At 35.3% G+C, this 15,138-nt stretch overlaps 1 protein-coding gene across 2 annotated transcripts in view; it reads left to right on the top strand.

Annotated features, from left to right (window-relative positions):
* usp2b (ubiquitin specific peptidase 2b) overlaps positions 1-15,138 on the top strand; it is an 88,220-nt gene that overhangs the window by 54,228 nt on the left and 18,854 nt on the right. Inside the window, exon 1 of one of the 2 annotated variants that reach the window (XM_056458670.1) lies at positions 10,549-11,028. The exons of the other annotated variant lie outside the window; for it this stretch is intronic. Within the exon in view, the coding sequence (XP_056314645.1) occupies positions 10,870-11,028 (159 nt within the window). The 5' untranslated portion in view covers positions 10,549-10,869. Of the gene's footprint in view, positions 1-10,548; positions 11,029-15,138 lie in introns of those variants that run through there. 2 annotated transcript variants of the gene reach the window in all.

The raw sequence follows: 15,138 nt of genomic DNA, 5'->3' as shown, positions 1-15,138 counted from the left end.
CTCAATTGGTACTAATGGACCCAAAGTGTGCCAAAAAAATAACCCCCACACCAATACAACACCACCACCAGCCTGAACCGTTGATACAAGGCAGGATGGATCCATGCTTACATGTTGTTAACGCCAAATTCTGACCCTACCATCTGAATGTCACAGCAGAAATTGAGACTCATCAGACCAGGCAATGTTTTTCAAACCTCTATTGTCCAGTTTTGGTGAGCCTGTGAGATTTGTATCCTCAGTTTCCTGTTCTTAGCTGACAGGAGTGGCACCCAGTGTGGTCTTTTGCTGCTGTAGCCCATCCGCCTTAAGGTTGGACTAGTTACTGTTGCCTTTCTATCAGCTCGAACCAGTCTGGCCATTCTCCTCTGACCTCTGGCATCAACAAGGCATTTGTGCCCACAGAACTGCCACTCACTGGATATTTTCTCTTTTTTGGACCATTCTCTGTAAACCCTAGAGATAGTTGTATTTGAAAATCCCAGTAGATCAGCAGTTTCTGAAAAACTCAGACCAGCTTTTTAACTTTCTTCCATTCTGATGCTCGATTTGAGCGTCAAGCGTGTGGATTGTGGCTTTTATTTTAAAGCTTCCAAAGGTATTAACAAAGCTTCTGAACTAGTTTTTTTCATCATCACCTTCTGTGCTTCATGCATCATTCGTCATAGAAGTCTTGACTGGAGTTTATAATTAAAAAATGTGAAATATATTTCTATCAAAAATGCATTGATTCGCTTTATAAGACATGTGGTAAACCCCTGGCGGTGTATGTGTTAGTTTGGGGACAGATTAATGCTCTTTTTAGAAGCTTCAAAATAAAAGCTACTATCTGACACCTTTATACTGAATGGAAGAGCCAGCATAAAAATACTCCAACTGTGACAGAAAAAATAATATTTATCAAAGATGACTTAAGGGTGAGTAAATTATGAAGTCATTTTCATTTTCGGATGAACTACTGCTTTAAATGTTTCAGGCATGTTCTAAAACATTATTAAGATTAAATCCAAGTGAAAGAATAATTCATATATTATTTTCCATATTTGATTTCAGTTATGAAAAAAGTAAATACTCAATAATTAATAAAGAATGTCTGTTATATAATGTCATAATATTATATAAAGTTATATGGTTTGTTTAGTTTCCATGTCTTTAAACTTAAACCTATCTTTGGTCAAAAGTCCACAGCAATACAGATTTGCAATCATGTTGTTCATTTGCCTGCACTAATTTATTAGCATGATTATGTGTGCATTGTAAATTATGTCACTGAATGATCTGGGGTGCATTTACCAAACAACAACAACGTAAGTCGCGACTGAACTACCATAGTACGAAGCATCATTTGGGAAAAGAAAGATGATGAATGTTTCCTAAAACCATAGTTGCTTTGTTGCAGATCCATCATTTGCACAATGTTAGGTATAAAGTCCATAATGACGCTCAAAACGAGGTAAAGTAACAACTTCTTTAGAGAAAAAATATATAATTTTTATAATAATTAAAATTATACTTTTTTATAATTTTTTGTGCAAATTAAATCGTTTTACATGCACATGCATTGGGCTGCACGGTGGCGCAGTGGGTAGCACGTTACCTCACAGTAAGAAGGTCGCCTCAGCTGGGCAGTTGGCATTTCTGTGTGGAGTTTGCATGTTCTCCCCATGCTGGCGTGGGTTTCCTCCGGGTGCTCCGGTTTCCCCCTCAAGTCCAAAGACATGCGGTACAGGTGAATTGGGTAGGCTAAAATTGGCCATAGTGTATGTGCAGGCATGGGCAAACTTGATCCTCGAGGGCCGGTGTCCCTGCAGAGTTTTGCTCCAACACTAATCAAACTCACCTGAACACCCTAATTAGTGTCTTTAAGATCACTAGAAAGCTACAAGCAGGTGTTTGATTAGGGTTGAAGCAAAACTATGCAGGGACACCGGCCCTCCAGGATCGAGTTTGCCCATCCCTGGTATATGTGTGTGAATGAGGGTGTATGGATGTTTCCCAGTGATGAGTTGCAGCTGGAAGGGCATCCGCTGTGCAAAACATATGCTGGATAAGTTGGCGGTTCATTCCGCTGTGGCGACCCCAGATTAATAAAGAGACTAAGCCAAAAAGAAAATGAGTGAATGAACGCACATGCATTTAAAAACAATCGAGTATTAGGCTAGTTTTAGTAAAAACATGCACTCGTTTTTCCACATTAATTGAAATGTAAATGGCACATATATGGCCAATGTTTCCTTTGGAATATTTCATATTCTATTCTAAAGCATAAAACCACTTACAAAAAGCTAACAAATATTCTTATCTCATATGTAAATCATATAAATCGTTAATGGTCGTAATTTACAGTGGGCTTTTTATTAAGAAATGAAAAAAATCCTACCTAATAATAATAATAATTATTATTATTAGTAGTAGTAGTAGTAGTATTTTTATTATTAATTTATTTTAATTATTATTATTAAGTAGGATATTGTTTATTTACGTATTTTATTTTTTGAAAAGTGACACATTCAAACCACTTTAGAAATGTTCTAACCAATAAATGTTGGATCGTTCGAAACTAATAGGGCATAGGGGGCATAACTGAGAATAAAACACAACCAGGAACTATGTTTCTATCTACAGCTCTAGAGTTGTAGTTGCAAGCGCACAAGTTTGCAACACAGTTTGTGAATGTTCGTTGGAACGAAAGATTTGGGAAACTCCAAATCAACGAAATATGTTTGTAACGACAGAACTTGCAACCTTAGTTGGCTAACAATGGTTTTCGGAATCACACCCCTGCTTGATATAAATGTAGTGCTATACTTGACGAAATTTTTACAGGTATTCGTGTATTTAGATTGAGGGATTATATGAGACATGAGATTTCTATTTATTTTGTTCTATAACTAGTTAAGAGTAAGAATTGATTACGTTCTTTTGTGCTTCCCGCTGCGATTACGTGATCTGTCCAGCCTGATCTCACGAGGAAACAAAACTATTTTACATTTTGTCAGTTTAGTGGCTATTTCATAGTTCATTCGAGTTTAGTTGTACGAAAAGGTCAAATTTTTAAAAGGAGGTATGGCACCAAACACTGTCCCTAAACCCAACAGCCATTGGGGGATAAGAAAATCATACTAAATTGTTTGAATAATATTGTACAAATTAATATTAATTAGCCACTAAATCAAAAAGTAATGAATTGCCATGAGATATTGGTGGATTTCCTGATTTAAAAGAGGAGACTTTATTTCTTATAACAAAGCACAAAGCTTCTTTTGATTATAGGGTGGAAGATGCACTACATAGTGACTTTTACACAGTAAAAAGTAAAAAGTATGAAAATATATAAAACTAGACATATATAAATAAATAAATATATATATAAATATATTTAAAAATATATGTTTTGCACATGCAAACATGCGATTGAAGCAACAATGTATTTATTCCAACATAGGCGGATTTTGAAAACCCTGTATATGTTTCTGGATCGCGAATTATGTAGCCATTATGTAGCCAGAAGTACGAATGGCTGCATTTCATTTTTATAACAAACGCTATGGGGCGATATGACGCCGTTCCTTTTCCCATATACCAGGTGACCGCTTATCTCCGTATGGACAGCTTTACCGCTGTTTCCAGTTTGTCCAGTAGCTCGCAATGTATGTCGGTGGACTTGAGACGCAGAGAGGCGTTGACCACGACGACAGGGTTCGAGTCCTGTGAGAAACGGTTCCAGAAAGCGAGAAAGACAAAAACAGAATCCAAAAAATTCAATAAACAAGTAAATAACAGGGTGAGAATGTTGTAAAAGTTGAAAACATGGTAAAAATCTGACAAAGGTTTTTCTTTTCAGTCGATCGTCTAGTCAGTCAGTCAGTCGACGGCCTCTGGTGGATTTATGTAACAACAGCAGACGCGACAAAAAAAAGCATACACAGTGTCTTCTGAAGGATTCGCGAAAACAGAAACTGAAAAAACAGAAAAAATATAGCTCCTGGAAAGTATTTAGCGCTCTCCAGAAATGTATATAGAGGTACATTTTCAGAATGAGCCTGGGTTGATTTGTTCACAACACATGCGTACTGATCCAATTTTATTTTTAATTATTCTTATAAACACAAATGTTATACATTTTAAGTAGCGATGCACATTTTTTATATGTATATTTATATTACTATTTTTATCTTATATTTCTGATTTGCTGAGAACTAATAGACAGCATATACAAACAAAAACACATTTTTATTAATAATTTTAATTCTTTTTATACTTTTATTCAAAATATGTCATTTTCTACAGTTTAAAATGTTACCTTATTCCCAAAAAGTCCAAAGATAAGCATGCACTTAAAAATATTATATAATGTATTTCATTTAATAATTGTATGCATAGTTTTGAACTAGTGTTTTACAGATAATTATTTTCTGATTTTGTTCATCCTCTTCTAGACAATGTAACTAATAAAATAGAAAGAATCCACATGCACATTATCAATAATACACAATAATATTTTGAAATCATAGCTCGGCGAAATGAGACCTAGAGATGTTGCATGATATTCACCCACAGTAAATATAAATGTGTAATAACTGTCAGAGGGAGTTAGTGTATGTGTGGACGGCCTCGCTGCATTTTTGTGCTCATGGTGTCACTCTGGTTTGTTTACACAGAGGCCTGTTATTCAGATCTCTTCTAAACAGACAGCCCCTCTAATTCCTTCCGAGCGTGTCTCTCACACATAAGCACATCTGTTAGTTGTGGCAGTGAGATGGCAATGCTTTGGCATGTCCGTCACTGGGGATGTGGATTGCGGCTGGCATGAATGTAAGGCTCAGCACACTGCTTCAAACAAGCTCTTATATAAGCTCGATTCAGAGTGTGTTTCATAAGATGAATGCAATTATTTGCACAGAATAGGCCAGCTCTGCCATGCTTTAGATGGCGCTTACATAATAGGCATGGTGAAAAGACACAGGAGAGCTTTAGAGAAACACCACCAGGGCTTTTTTGCTGTTGTTCCCACACAAATTGCCCCGCAGCTGCTTCTGGGTCACTGGTCTGCTGGGCCTTTTAGCGTGGAGTAATTTAGGGTGAGGTTCAGAGGAGGATCGTTTAGAGTAATGTTTGTAACAGGATTGAGTCATGCAGCTACATCAAGATATATCACACAAAACTTGCTTTTACATTGTGTTAAGTAATGCTCTTCTATTCAGTTTTTGCATACAACAAAAGAATTCAGATGCCAGGATTGATAATATAATATAATATAATATAATATAATATAATATAATATAATATAATATAATATAATATAATATAATATAATATAATATAATATAATATAATATAATATAATATAGTATAATATAATATAATATAATATAATATAATATAGTATAATATAATATAATATAATATAATATAATATAATATAATATAATATAATATAATATAATACAGGCAACGCAGTAGCACAGTAGGTAGTGCTGTCGCCTCACAGCAAGAAGGTTGCTGGTTCGAACCTCGGCTGGGTCAGTTGGTGTTTCTGTGTGGAGTTTGCATGTTCTCCTTGCGTTCGCGTGGGTTTACTCCTGGTGCCCTGATATCCCCCACAAGTCCAAAGACATTTAGTACAGGTAAATTGGGTAAACTAAATTGTCCATAGTGTATGAGTTTGAATGGATGATTCCCAGTGATGGGTTGCAGCTGGAAATTTATGTTGAAGAAAAATATTAAATACACATTTTAAAAATACGAAAAAATAGAAAGAGAAACAAAAATATCCAACATGTAGTTACAATTTTGTAGTTTAAAATATTTTTGCAATATTTTGCATGAATTTGATTGTATTATCTTTATTTTTAAAATGTTCAGTGACTAAAATATTGTTTATATATATATATATATATATATATATATATATATATATATATATATATATATATATATATATATATATAAATATATAAACATATATATATACATTGTATAATTATATTACCTTATATATATATATATATATATATATATATATATATATATATATATATATATATATATATATATATATATATATATATATATATATATATATATATATATATAAGGTAATATAATTATATATATATATATATATATATATATATATATATATATATATATATATATATATATATATATATATATATATATATATATATATATATATATAATTTAGGTAATCTATTTTGGAAAATAGTTTTATCAAACATGTATATATATATATGTGTGTATATATATATGTGTATATATATATATATATATATATGTTTGATAAAACTATTTTCCAAAATAGATTACCTAATGTCACTGAGAAATGGATAAAAATATTCATTTTGAAAATGGGGTGTACTCATTTGTATATAAAATCCATTATGTGCATTCAGTTTGATGCTCATTGTACACTTACACAAAAAAAGGCACAAAAAATGTAGTTCATTTATGCATATTGGACAACTAGGGGCAGTGAATGACTCCTTCTTCAAGATCTGACTGTTCGCTTTGTAACCCTCGGGCTATTTAAAGAGAAACTTGAATAGAGAGGCTTTATGAATGTACAAATGGATGGCCCTGCAATGGCTCATTATTAGCCTGCGGTGCAAAGTCCTGTAATTAGTTTCATTTCATCGTATGAGCTGGCAGTACACTGAGATAAGTATCTGACGTACTTGGAGAATACATACGTGACAAATGACGCAAAAACCAATACATCTATAGTATTGGTGCAACACGGTTGCTCAGTGGTTAGCTCACAGCAAGAAGGTCCCTGGTTCCAGTACCGGCTGGGCCAGTTGGCATTTCTGTGTGGAGTTCGCATGTTCTCCAGTGTTGACGTGGGTTTCCTCCGGGTTTCCCTCACCGCCCAAAGACATGCAGTATAGGTGAATTGGATGAACTAAATTGGCCGTAGTGTGTGAATGAGTATATGGGTGTTTTCCAGTTCTGGATTGTGGGTGGAAGGGTTTCTGCTGTGTAAAACATGTGCTGGAATAGTTGGTGGTTCATTCCGCTGTGGCGACCTCTGAAATAGAGACTAAGCTGAAGGAAAATTAATGGATGAATCAATCTACAGTATTTTAAATGGAAAAAATATGTTAATATTTTATTATAGAACCATTTCAAGAGTTCACACTTGGATATGCTTGGCGCTAATAGCAGGTTTGGCATGCTGTGCCGGGAGAGAACCCTGAGCTCGGAGATATTTGAGCCCAGGGCTCCCGCCTGGTCAATAAGCACATAAGGGGGTCCGAGATCAGGTAGTTCTCGAGAGCTCCTCTAGGTAAAGGGAGGAAAAGGAGGAGATGGGGTGGAAAGGGAGGATTCTATCAAAACGGACATAAGGCAGTGGGCAAAATCTGTCTATTTATTGTAAGCTTGAATCAATCTGATTGGATTATTACTGATTAAGGATGAGAGGCCAGCCGCGATCAATTATACCACATGCTCCTCTCGAAATTATTTTATAAAACTTCACAAAGTCTTACAATAAATAAATAATAAATAAGCTTTGGACATGTAAAAAATAGCAAAAAATGCTTTTCTTACTTTATTTTTAGTCTTGTTTCTAGTCCAAAAACTTAAAAATTCTTAATTAAGAAGCATTTTTATTGACAAGCAAAACATATTGTCTTGTTTTAAGAAATAAAATGCCAAAATCAAGTGAGTTTTTAAGCAAAATAATCTTGGCAAAAGGATTATTTATTATACTTTTTGTGTGTTGCAGAAATTTTACATGTAATTTTAATATGTAACTGCAGCTCTTTTTTACCCTGTAAGGGTGAATATTTCTTTACTCTGGCACGAGGTTCAATAAAGTACCACAGTTTTCCTGTAATATTTTTTGATTAATAATTTAATAAATAATTTTCTTCAGTAAAGTTGTACAAGTTTCTGTCAGCTATTTATAACCAGAATCAATTGATTCACTAGATTTTCAAAAGAATCACTCGTTTGCTCTAATCTGTCAAACAAGCTGGCAAAAAAATGCTTCAGTTTGATTCATTCGGACAATTTACTCACACACTGAATCATTCGATTTTTTTTTCTCCCCTAAATAGTAACAGGATATTTAGGAGACAGAAAACAATAAAGAGCATTGAATATTTATTATAGTTACCAAAACTTGCTAATGCATTGTACTGTTTGCTATTTGTCAGCGAGAAAGCATACAGTTAATGTATGTAATAATAACATTTGTTGAAAATGAAAAATGGGTGAAATACCATTGTCATTTAGTGAAACAGATTTATGGAAAAATGGAACAACATTCATTTATTCATTCATTTTCATTTCGGCTTAGTCCCTTTATTAATCAGGGGTCGCCACAGCAGAATGAACCAGCATATGTTTTACACAGCGGATGCCCTTTCAGCTGCAACCCATCACTAGAAAACACCCATACACTCTCATTCACAAACATACACTACGGACAATTTAGCTCACCCAATTCACCTATAGCGCATGTCTTTGGACATGTAGGGGAAACCAGAGCACCCGAAGAAAACCCACACCAACACAGGGGGAACGTACAATTCTAAGTTATGCCTGACATTTTAAATACGCCAGAAATAATATTTTGGTATTAAAACTTACTACAGCGAATGACATTTTTGTCATTTTTTTTCTTAATTAAAATTATCAGGACACATTCTAATATAGCAGAATGTACATCTGCTTTTAACCTATTTTCTAAAGTACACTGTAAAAAAATATCTGTTAATTTACGGTTTCCATATTTTGCGATTCATACTTTGCATTTATTTACAGTTGTGAACTGCATTATGGGACCTTGATCTCAAAATTCAACTGTGCAGTTACTGCACAGTTGAATTTTGAGATCAAGGTCCCATAATGCAGTTCAACAAAGTGACTTTTACTGACATTTTAGTAAATAGTATTATGTTTAAGAAATATTAGAAATAAGTCTAAAATAACAGACAATGCACTGGCAGTTTATTACAAGGCTTTTGTACAGTAAAATACAACACCAACCCTGACAATATATCACTTTAAACTACTAAATATGTTATTAGGGGAGAGCGGAGAACAAAGTAACACTTTTTGGTTTGGGCTAAATAATGAACAAAGTAGTGGGGTTAGATAAACCGTTTGTTTTTGACCAACAACACACAAACCTCTTCTACAAATGAGCGCTGGTTGTATGACCGCCGGACTTATGGTTTCTGTGTAGTATTACCAAAAGTGCCAGGAGTATAAATGTTACAATTTACCCCACCTGCGGGGCAAGTTGTAACAGACAGAGGGTTAGTTGTAACACGTGCTTAAAAAGGCAGATTTTACACAATTAATTTAAATCCAGTTTACTTTAAATAGTAGCTACTGTATATTTCCTCAGTACTTAGCTCAATTTATTTTTTATTCTACACAGCACAGTATTTATATTTATTTTTTATTTATTGGATAAACACATTTGGATTTATTTGGATTATTATAAATTATTATACAATGCATTTATTTGCAGTATTAGCAATAAAATATATATTTTTGTCTATTAAAAACATTTTAATATAAAAGGTTCCCAACATTACACTCAAAATTCAACAATTATTTTGTTAGTTTAGTTGGTGTCCAACAGTGTGTGGCTTAATTCTAACATCCTTTTACAACTAGCCCCGCTGTGTCGTGTTTTCCTCAAAACTGGCTAGCAGCGCCTGTGTGTTTTTTACACCTTTCAAAAGGGTTCCATCTTTTAGTCTAGAAGACGATAATCAAAACCAGGGGCGTAGCGGACATTTTAAAAGAGGGGGGACAGCTGTATGAGATCATACATTCATATAATTATTAATCACCTGTTTTTAAATCGTCTGTCGCTAAAAGTGAGGGGGACGTATCCCCCCTCCACCCCCACACACACAATAAAAGATTTTATTTACATGCTTTCACAGATTTTTTTAAAAATAAAAATATATCGACTATAATAAAAAATACTTCTATGATGCAAAAATGGTTTCTCTTGTGTTTCTCATCCTAATTTCGCCGAACTTTTTTTTAATAATTGGCAGGAAGATGTCTACCGACACTGTGGTGAAAACTTTGGAAGCGTGCCATGGTTAACCCTGAGCAAATACCTTAAAACTCTGTGTTACATTTTAACTGTACATTTTAACCCTGCTAATTGAAAGAAAACTGTATTAAAAAATTGCTAATTTACAGATATATTTCACATTGTATGATAGTACTGCAGGTAAAGACATTTTACGATAATTTATATGCAAAGGATGCCTGGTAATTTGTCTCTATTTTTATATCAGCATCAGCCAGTGTGAATCAATATAGAATCATCGCGCGTTACAAACATGAGTATGTTTATGAGTAAAAGGTTCAGTAAATATATAAATGTCAGAATAACACATCGTCGTTAAAAAGCGTGCAGATGAATGGGAAGGTCTTGTCCTCTACTGTGTGTGACGTCAGGACAGCATGAGGCGTTTGGTGACGTCTCTCTCGTGCCGAGGGGGCGTGTGCGCGCCCGAGCAAAAGCAAACGGCACACGGACTTTTCCATTATTCCTCTGCTGGTTTCTGACGCTGCTGGTACAGCCGGTCAATACAGAACACACCGCTGTACGGAGCATTCCAACAAGACAAGAGATACCGGATTGTACTGCTGCATTATTTGGTACCAACATTTTTGGTGAACCTCTCGTAAGCCCAAGGACACAAGCCTGAAGCACAGTGCATGAGAAGAACATCACCTGAGGAATACAATAAAGACAGACTGCATGACAAACGGGATACTGAGGAATACCGTGGCTTTGCTGGTATTGAGTCGTAGTCGTAGACATTGCGTTGTTTGTTCCGCTAGTTTTCTCCAGTCATAATGCCGAGTATACGACAGTCATACACGGTCACTGTCCCCGAGGAACCGCCGGCTTCGGCTTTCCCCTTCATCAAGCAGGATATGCGCAGAAAAAGTCCGACAATGTCTCGCTCTATGCTGGTGTCTACATTTGTGGGGCTTCTCATTAACCAGGCTAAGGTAAGCCCAGTTCGCAGCTCCTCAATTACTAGACTATCTGCATACTTGGTTTAAATAGGAACTCATTATCAGCTGAGACTATGAAAATGAGCCATCAGTACAGCTGTCTGTCATATTCTTGCACGCCTTACTGTTTTGTAGTCATGCAGACTATTGCTTGACCTGACAATCCTTTTCTTAGCAGACCATCATCAGTAGACCATAATTTGGTAGCACATTAAACGTGTAAAATAACTGTGAATCAAGTGTTGCTTTAGTTTCAGACCAGAAATAAATCAAACATTGGTAGATCACCTTGAAGAGGGCATACAAGTTCAATGCCTCACAATATTGATTTGTTTTTATGTGTTTGGAAATGGTAAGGGATATCAACACAACTGTTTTGCAATTTACTGAGGAAATGAACATGACTTTTTAAGAAACCTGTAAAATATTAAGACGAATAATTGCAAATGGTAACAACTCATTATGTTAGTAGCCTTTCATGCGTAATATCAGGCTATGTTCTTGAAATAAACAGTCACATAGCTGCGGTTTACAGATTCAAAACTATTATCACATTCAGTATCTTACAATGATTATGAATTGTTTGAGGTGAAAATCTGTGAGCAGAACTAGCAACAGTTGCACGTCACCTTTACACATGAAGGCACTTGTAACATATTAAGAGTTGTTTTCTTCTAAAAGTAAATTTAGGCTATGCATTTTCATTCAAACATTATAATACGTTTGAAAACCAGGTTATGAAATACATAATTTGCATATCGACCCTTAAAGTTGACTTTTTTAGGTCTCATTCTCTCACTCACAAGAAATGTTAGTGTCAGTAGCATTTAAAGAATGACTCACCCGGTTTGTACCCTCGAAAGTGTCCCGGACATCCACACACACTCGTGTACAGATGCTGCTGTCTCTGACCTTGCCAGTTGACCAGTTTTCCCGCCTTCAGAAACCTCAAATTTTTACTTCAGCGTGTTTTCAGTCTCATAAAACTGCTTCATAATTAAATATTTACGTTACACTCGATATCTATGTCTAAAATGTACAGATAATGTAAATGTTCATAGCGTGGGTTGTTACGTAACACGGGCAATTGTCAAGCAGAGTTTAAAGCCGCTGGCTTTGCATTGACGGTCTGACGCCATCTACCTGCGCAGCTGTTGCGTCGCGCTCAGTAGGCAGCGCATTGCTCATGGAGAAGCCAGTGAACCATTTAAACTATTTAAATGGAGTGTAAATTAAAACGGATGATTTTGAGTCATCAGGCTGCATAACTAGAGGCTTGTTTTTTTGCAATGTACTATATTACACCTTTGGGCCATATTTAGTACAAAGGCATTTGTGTTTCTCTAAAAGGATTTTTAAATTGATTAAAGGGATAGTTCACCCAAATATGAAATTCTAGCATCATTAACTCACTCTTTATTTCTTTCAGACCTTTATGATTTTCTATTAAACACAAAAGAAGGTATTTTGAAGAAAGCTAAAAACCTGTTGACATCCATAATAACCTATTTGTTTTTGGTTATGGTCAAAGGATTTCATCTTTATTTAAAGTATCTTGTTTTGTGTTCAAGAGATAAAGGAAACTTGTGAAGGTTTGGAAGCAATTAAGGGTGAGTAAATAATGTGTACATTTTCATTTTTGGGTGAACTATCCCTTTAAGTGGGCCACAGAGGAATGTTCAAACCGTGTAAAGCCTCTCATACAGGAAACTGCATGACAACTATTTACACAACACCAACAACCCATCAAATAATGGGAAACCTTCCATATTTGCTTTAGTGTACAACAACACCATTCAAAGGATGTAGTGTCAGTTATCTAATGGTGATAACCACATTTCCCAGTGTAACCAGTGTTTGTTATGCAACAATGAAACAACCAGAGCAAGATGTTGTGTAATTAACAAGAATAAATAGACTCCTGAGTAAGCGGTACAGTTTGAAGGAATGTACCTTAACTGCATATCTATCGAGGACATTCCAAGAATCGCCAAAGATCCTGTTTTTCACAAGCATGTGACCTTACGCAAACTCTCTTGTCCATCCAGATTGACAATCATTGTCCAGATAACAGATTAATGACGAGCTGTCATGGCTTATCATCAACACTGATGGCCGAGTCTGAGTTATGCCAGAACAGATATCCCATTTCTGATGAGTCCGTTCATTTCAGGTGTCTCAAATGAGTCCTTTCTTTTAGAACAGATTGTGCTGACTGAGATGTCGAGCAGATTTGAGCAGCTATAAACTATAGGGGATATTGGAAAACTCTAACATTGCAATATTTTGCCATTCTGCGATATAAAGTAGAAGTCAGAATTATTAGCCCCCCTGAATTATTCGCCCCCTTGTTTATTTTTCCCCAATTTCTGTTTAACGGAGAGATTTTTTTCAACACATTTCTAAACAAAATAGTTTTAATAACTCATTTACAATAACTGATTTATTTTATCTTTGCCATGATGACAGTAAATAATATTTGATTAGATATTTTTCTAGACGCTTCTATACAGCTAAAGTGACATTTAAAGGCTTAACTAGATTAATTAGGTTAATCAAGCAGGTTATTGAGTAATTAGGCAAGTTATTGTATAACGATGGTTTGTTCAATAGACTATTGAAATAATATATAGCTTAAAGAGGCTAATGATTTTGACCTTAAAATAGTGTTCAAAAAATTAAAAACTGCTTTTATTCTAGCCTAAATAAAACAAACAAGACTTACTCCAGAAGAAATAAATATTATCAGACATACTGTGAAAATTTCCGTGCTCTGTTAAACATAATTTGGGAAATATATAAAAAAGAGAAAGAAATTCAAAGGGGGGCTAATAATTCTCTGACTTTAACTGTATATTGTTATATGAATATCTCATGAATGGGATGAATATCTGTATTTGGAAAGAATTGATCATTTTACATTGATTGGGTTGATTCTTTAGGGGAGTGCATCAGCATACATTACAATAAACAATCTACAAGCATAGATAAATATGATAAAGAAAAAGCTACAGATGAAATAAACAGTGTTCTGGTGTTTTCCTAAGAGTTTAACAGTATTCAGGCACACGGTAATTGAATGAACAAATGTAAAATAATACTGCAGAGTCTTCGTTGTATAAATAATTCAATAAAATGTAATAGCTTTAACAAAATTAAATGGATTGAACAGAAAACAATTCAGTTGTCCTCTAAAAAACCTTAAGAATTGTATTGTTTCAACTCATTTTTTGAGCATTTACGGTCACAGGCCTCAAAAGCACATGCAAATAAAAAATTATAATCCGGATTCAACATTGCATGTCTTTTCGTGATTTTATTGCAAATGCTCACATTGTGATAATCGGTGCTGAAAAGATTTATTGTGCAGCAGCCCTACTGTTAACTGTTAACAGAGATATCAGAAATAATCAAGCATAAAGGATGTAGAATAAGATATAAAAGAGCTGAGCCTCAGGAATCTGCTTGAATCAGATGTTTGTGCCCATGTGACCAGCCTTTTGGCAGCAGAGCGCATCGGGTTCTTACGCCGGTGACAGCCGCGGCTTCCAGAAACTAAGGTCAGGACATTGTGTTCTTACTCGCTTGCTTTCAACTCGCGCCAGCCAATTAGCTCGCAGCCCTCCGAAGATCTGTGAAGAGACATCCAGTGCTGTCCTCGTGTTAGCCAATCGCTTTCAAGGCACAACTCCCAATGCTTGCCGTACCCATGGCTGCTGCTGTGTGCTGGCTGTTGTCATACCAGTTTGCTTTATGAACTGAGTGTGAAAGCCAGAGACCTTGGACCATCTGTTTTGCCCTCTCTCATCTTCTTTATGGAAGAAAGGCCTCATCAGATGTTTGGGTGAATATAGGAATAACCCCCCGGGATGACACACTGAACTGAACATGTTTGAACCTGACACATCTGTCCTCGGAGGTGCTAACAGGAGGTGTTTGATTAGTGCACTTCATTACTTTTTAATTAAAGTGCATTCTGATCTGTTCCCCACAAAAACATACTGTGACTGATGGTTTTTTAGATGAGAACACCATAATGCTGAATGGTTTCTAAGAACATCATGGCAAAACTATTATGTAGAGTACTGTGTAAAAGGCCCCCAG

Source organism: Danio aesculapii, chromosome 5, assembly GCF_903798145.1.
Source record: "Danio aesculapii chromosome 5, fDanAes4.1, whole genome shotgun sequence".
Classification (NCBI taxonomy): domain Eukaryota; kingdom Metazoa; phylum Chordata; class Actinopteri; order Cypriniformes; family Danionidae; genus Danio; species Danio aesculapii.
This window is presented reverse-complemented; position numbering and strand designations above follow the sequence as displayed.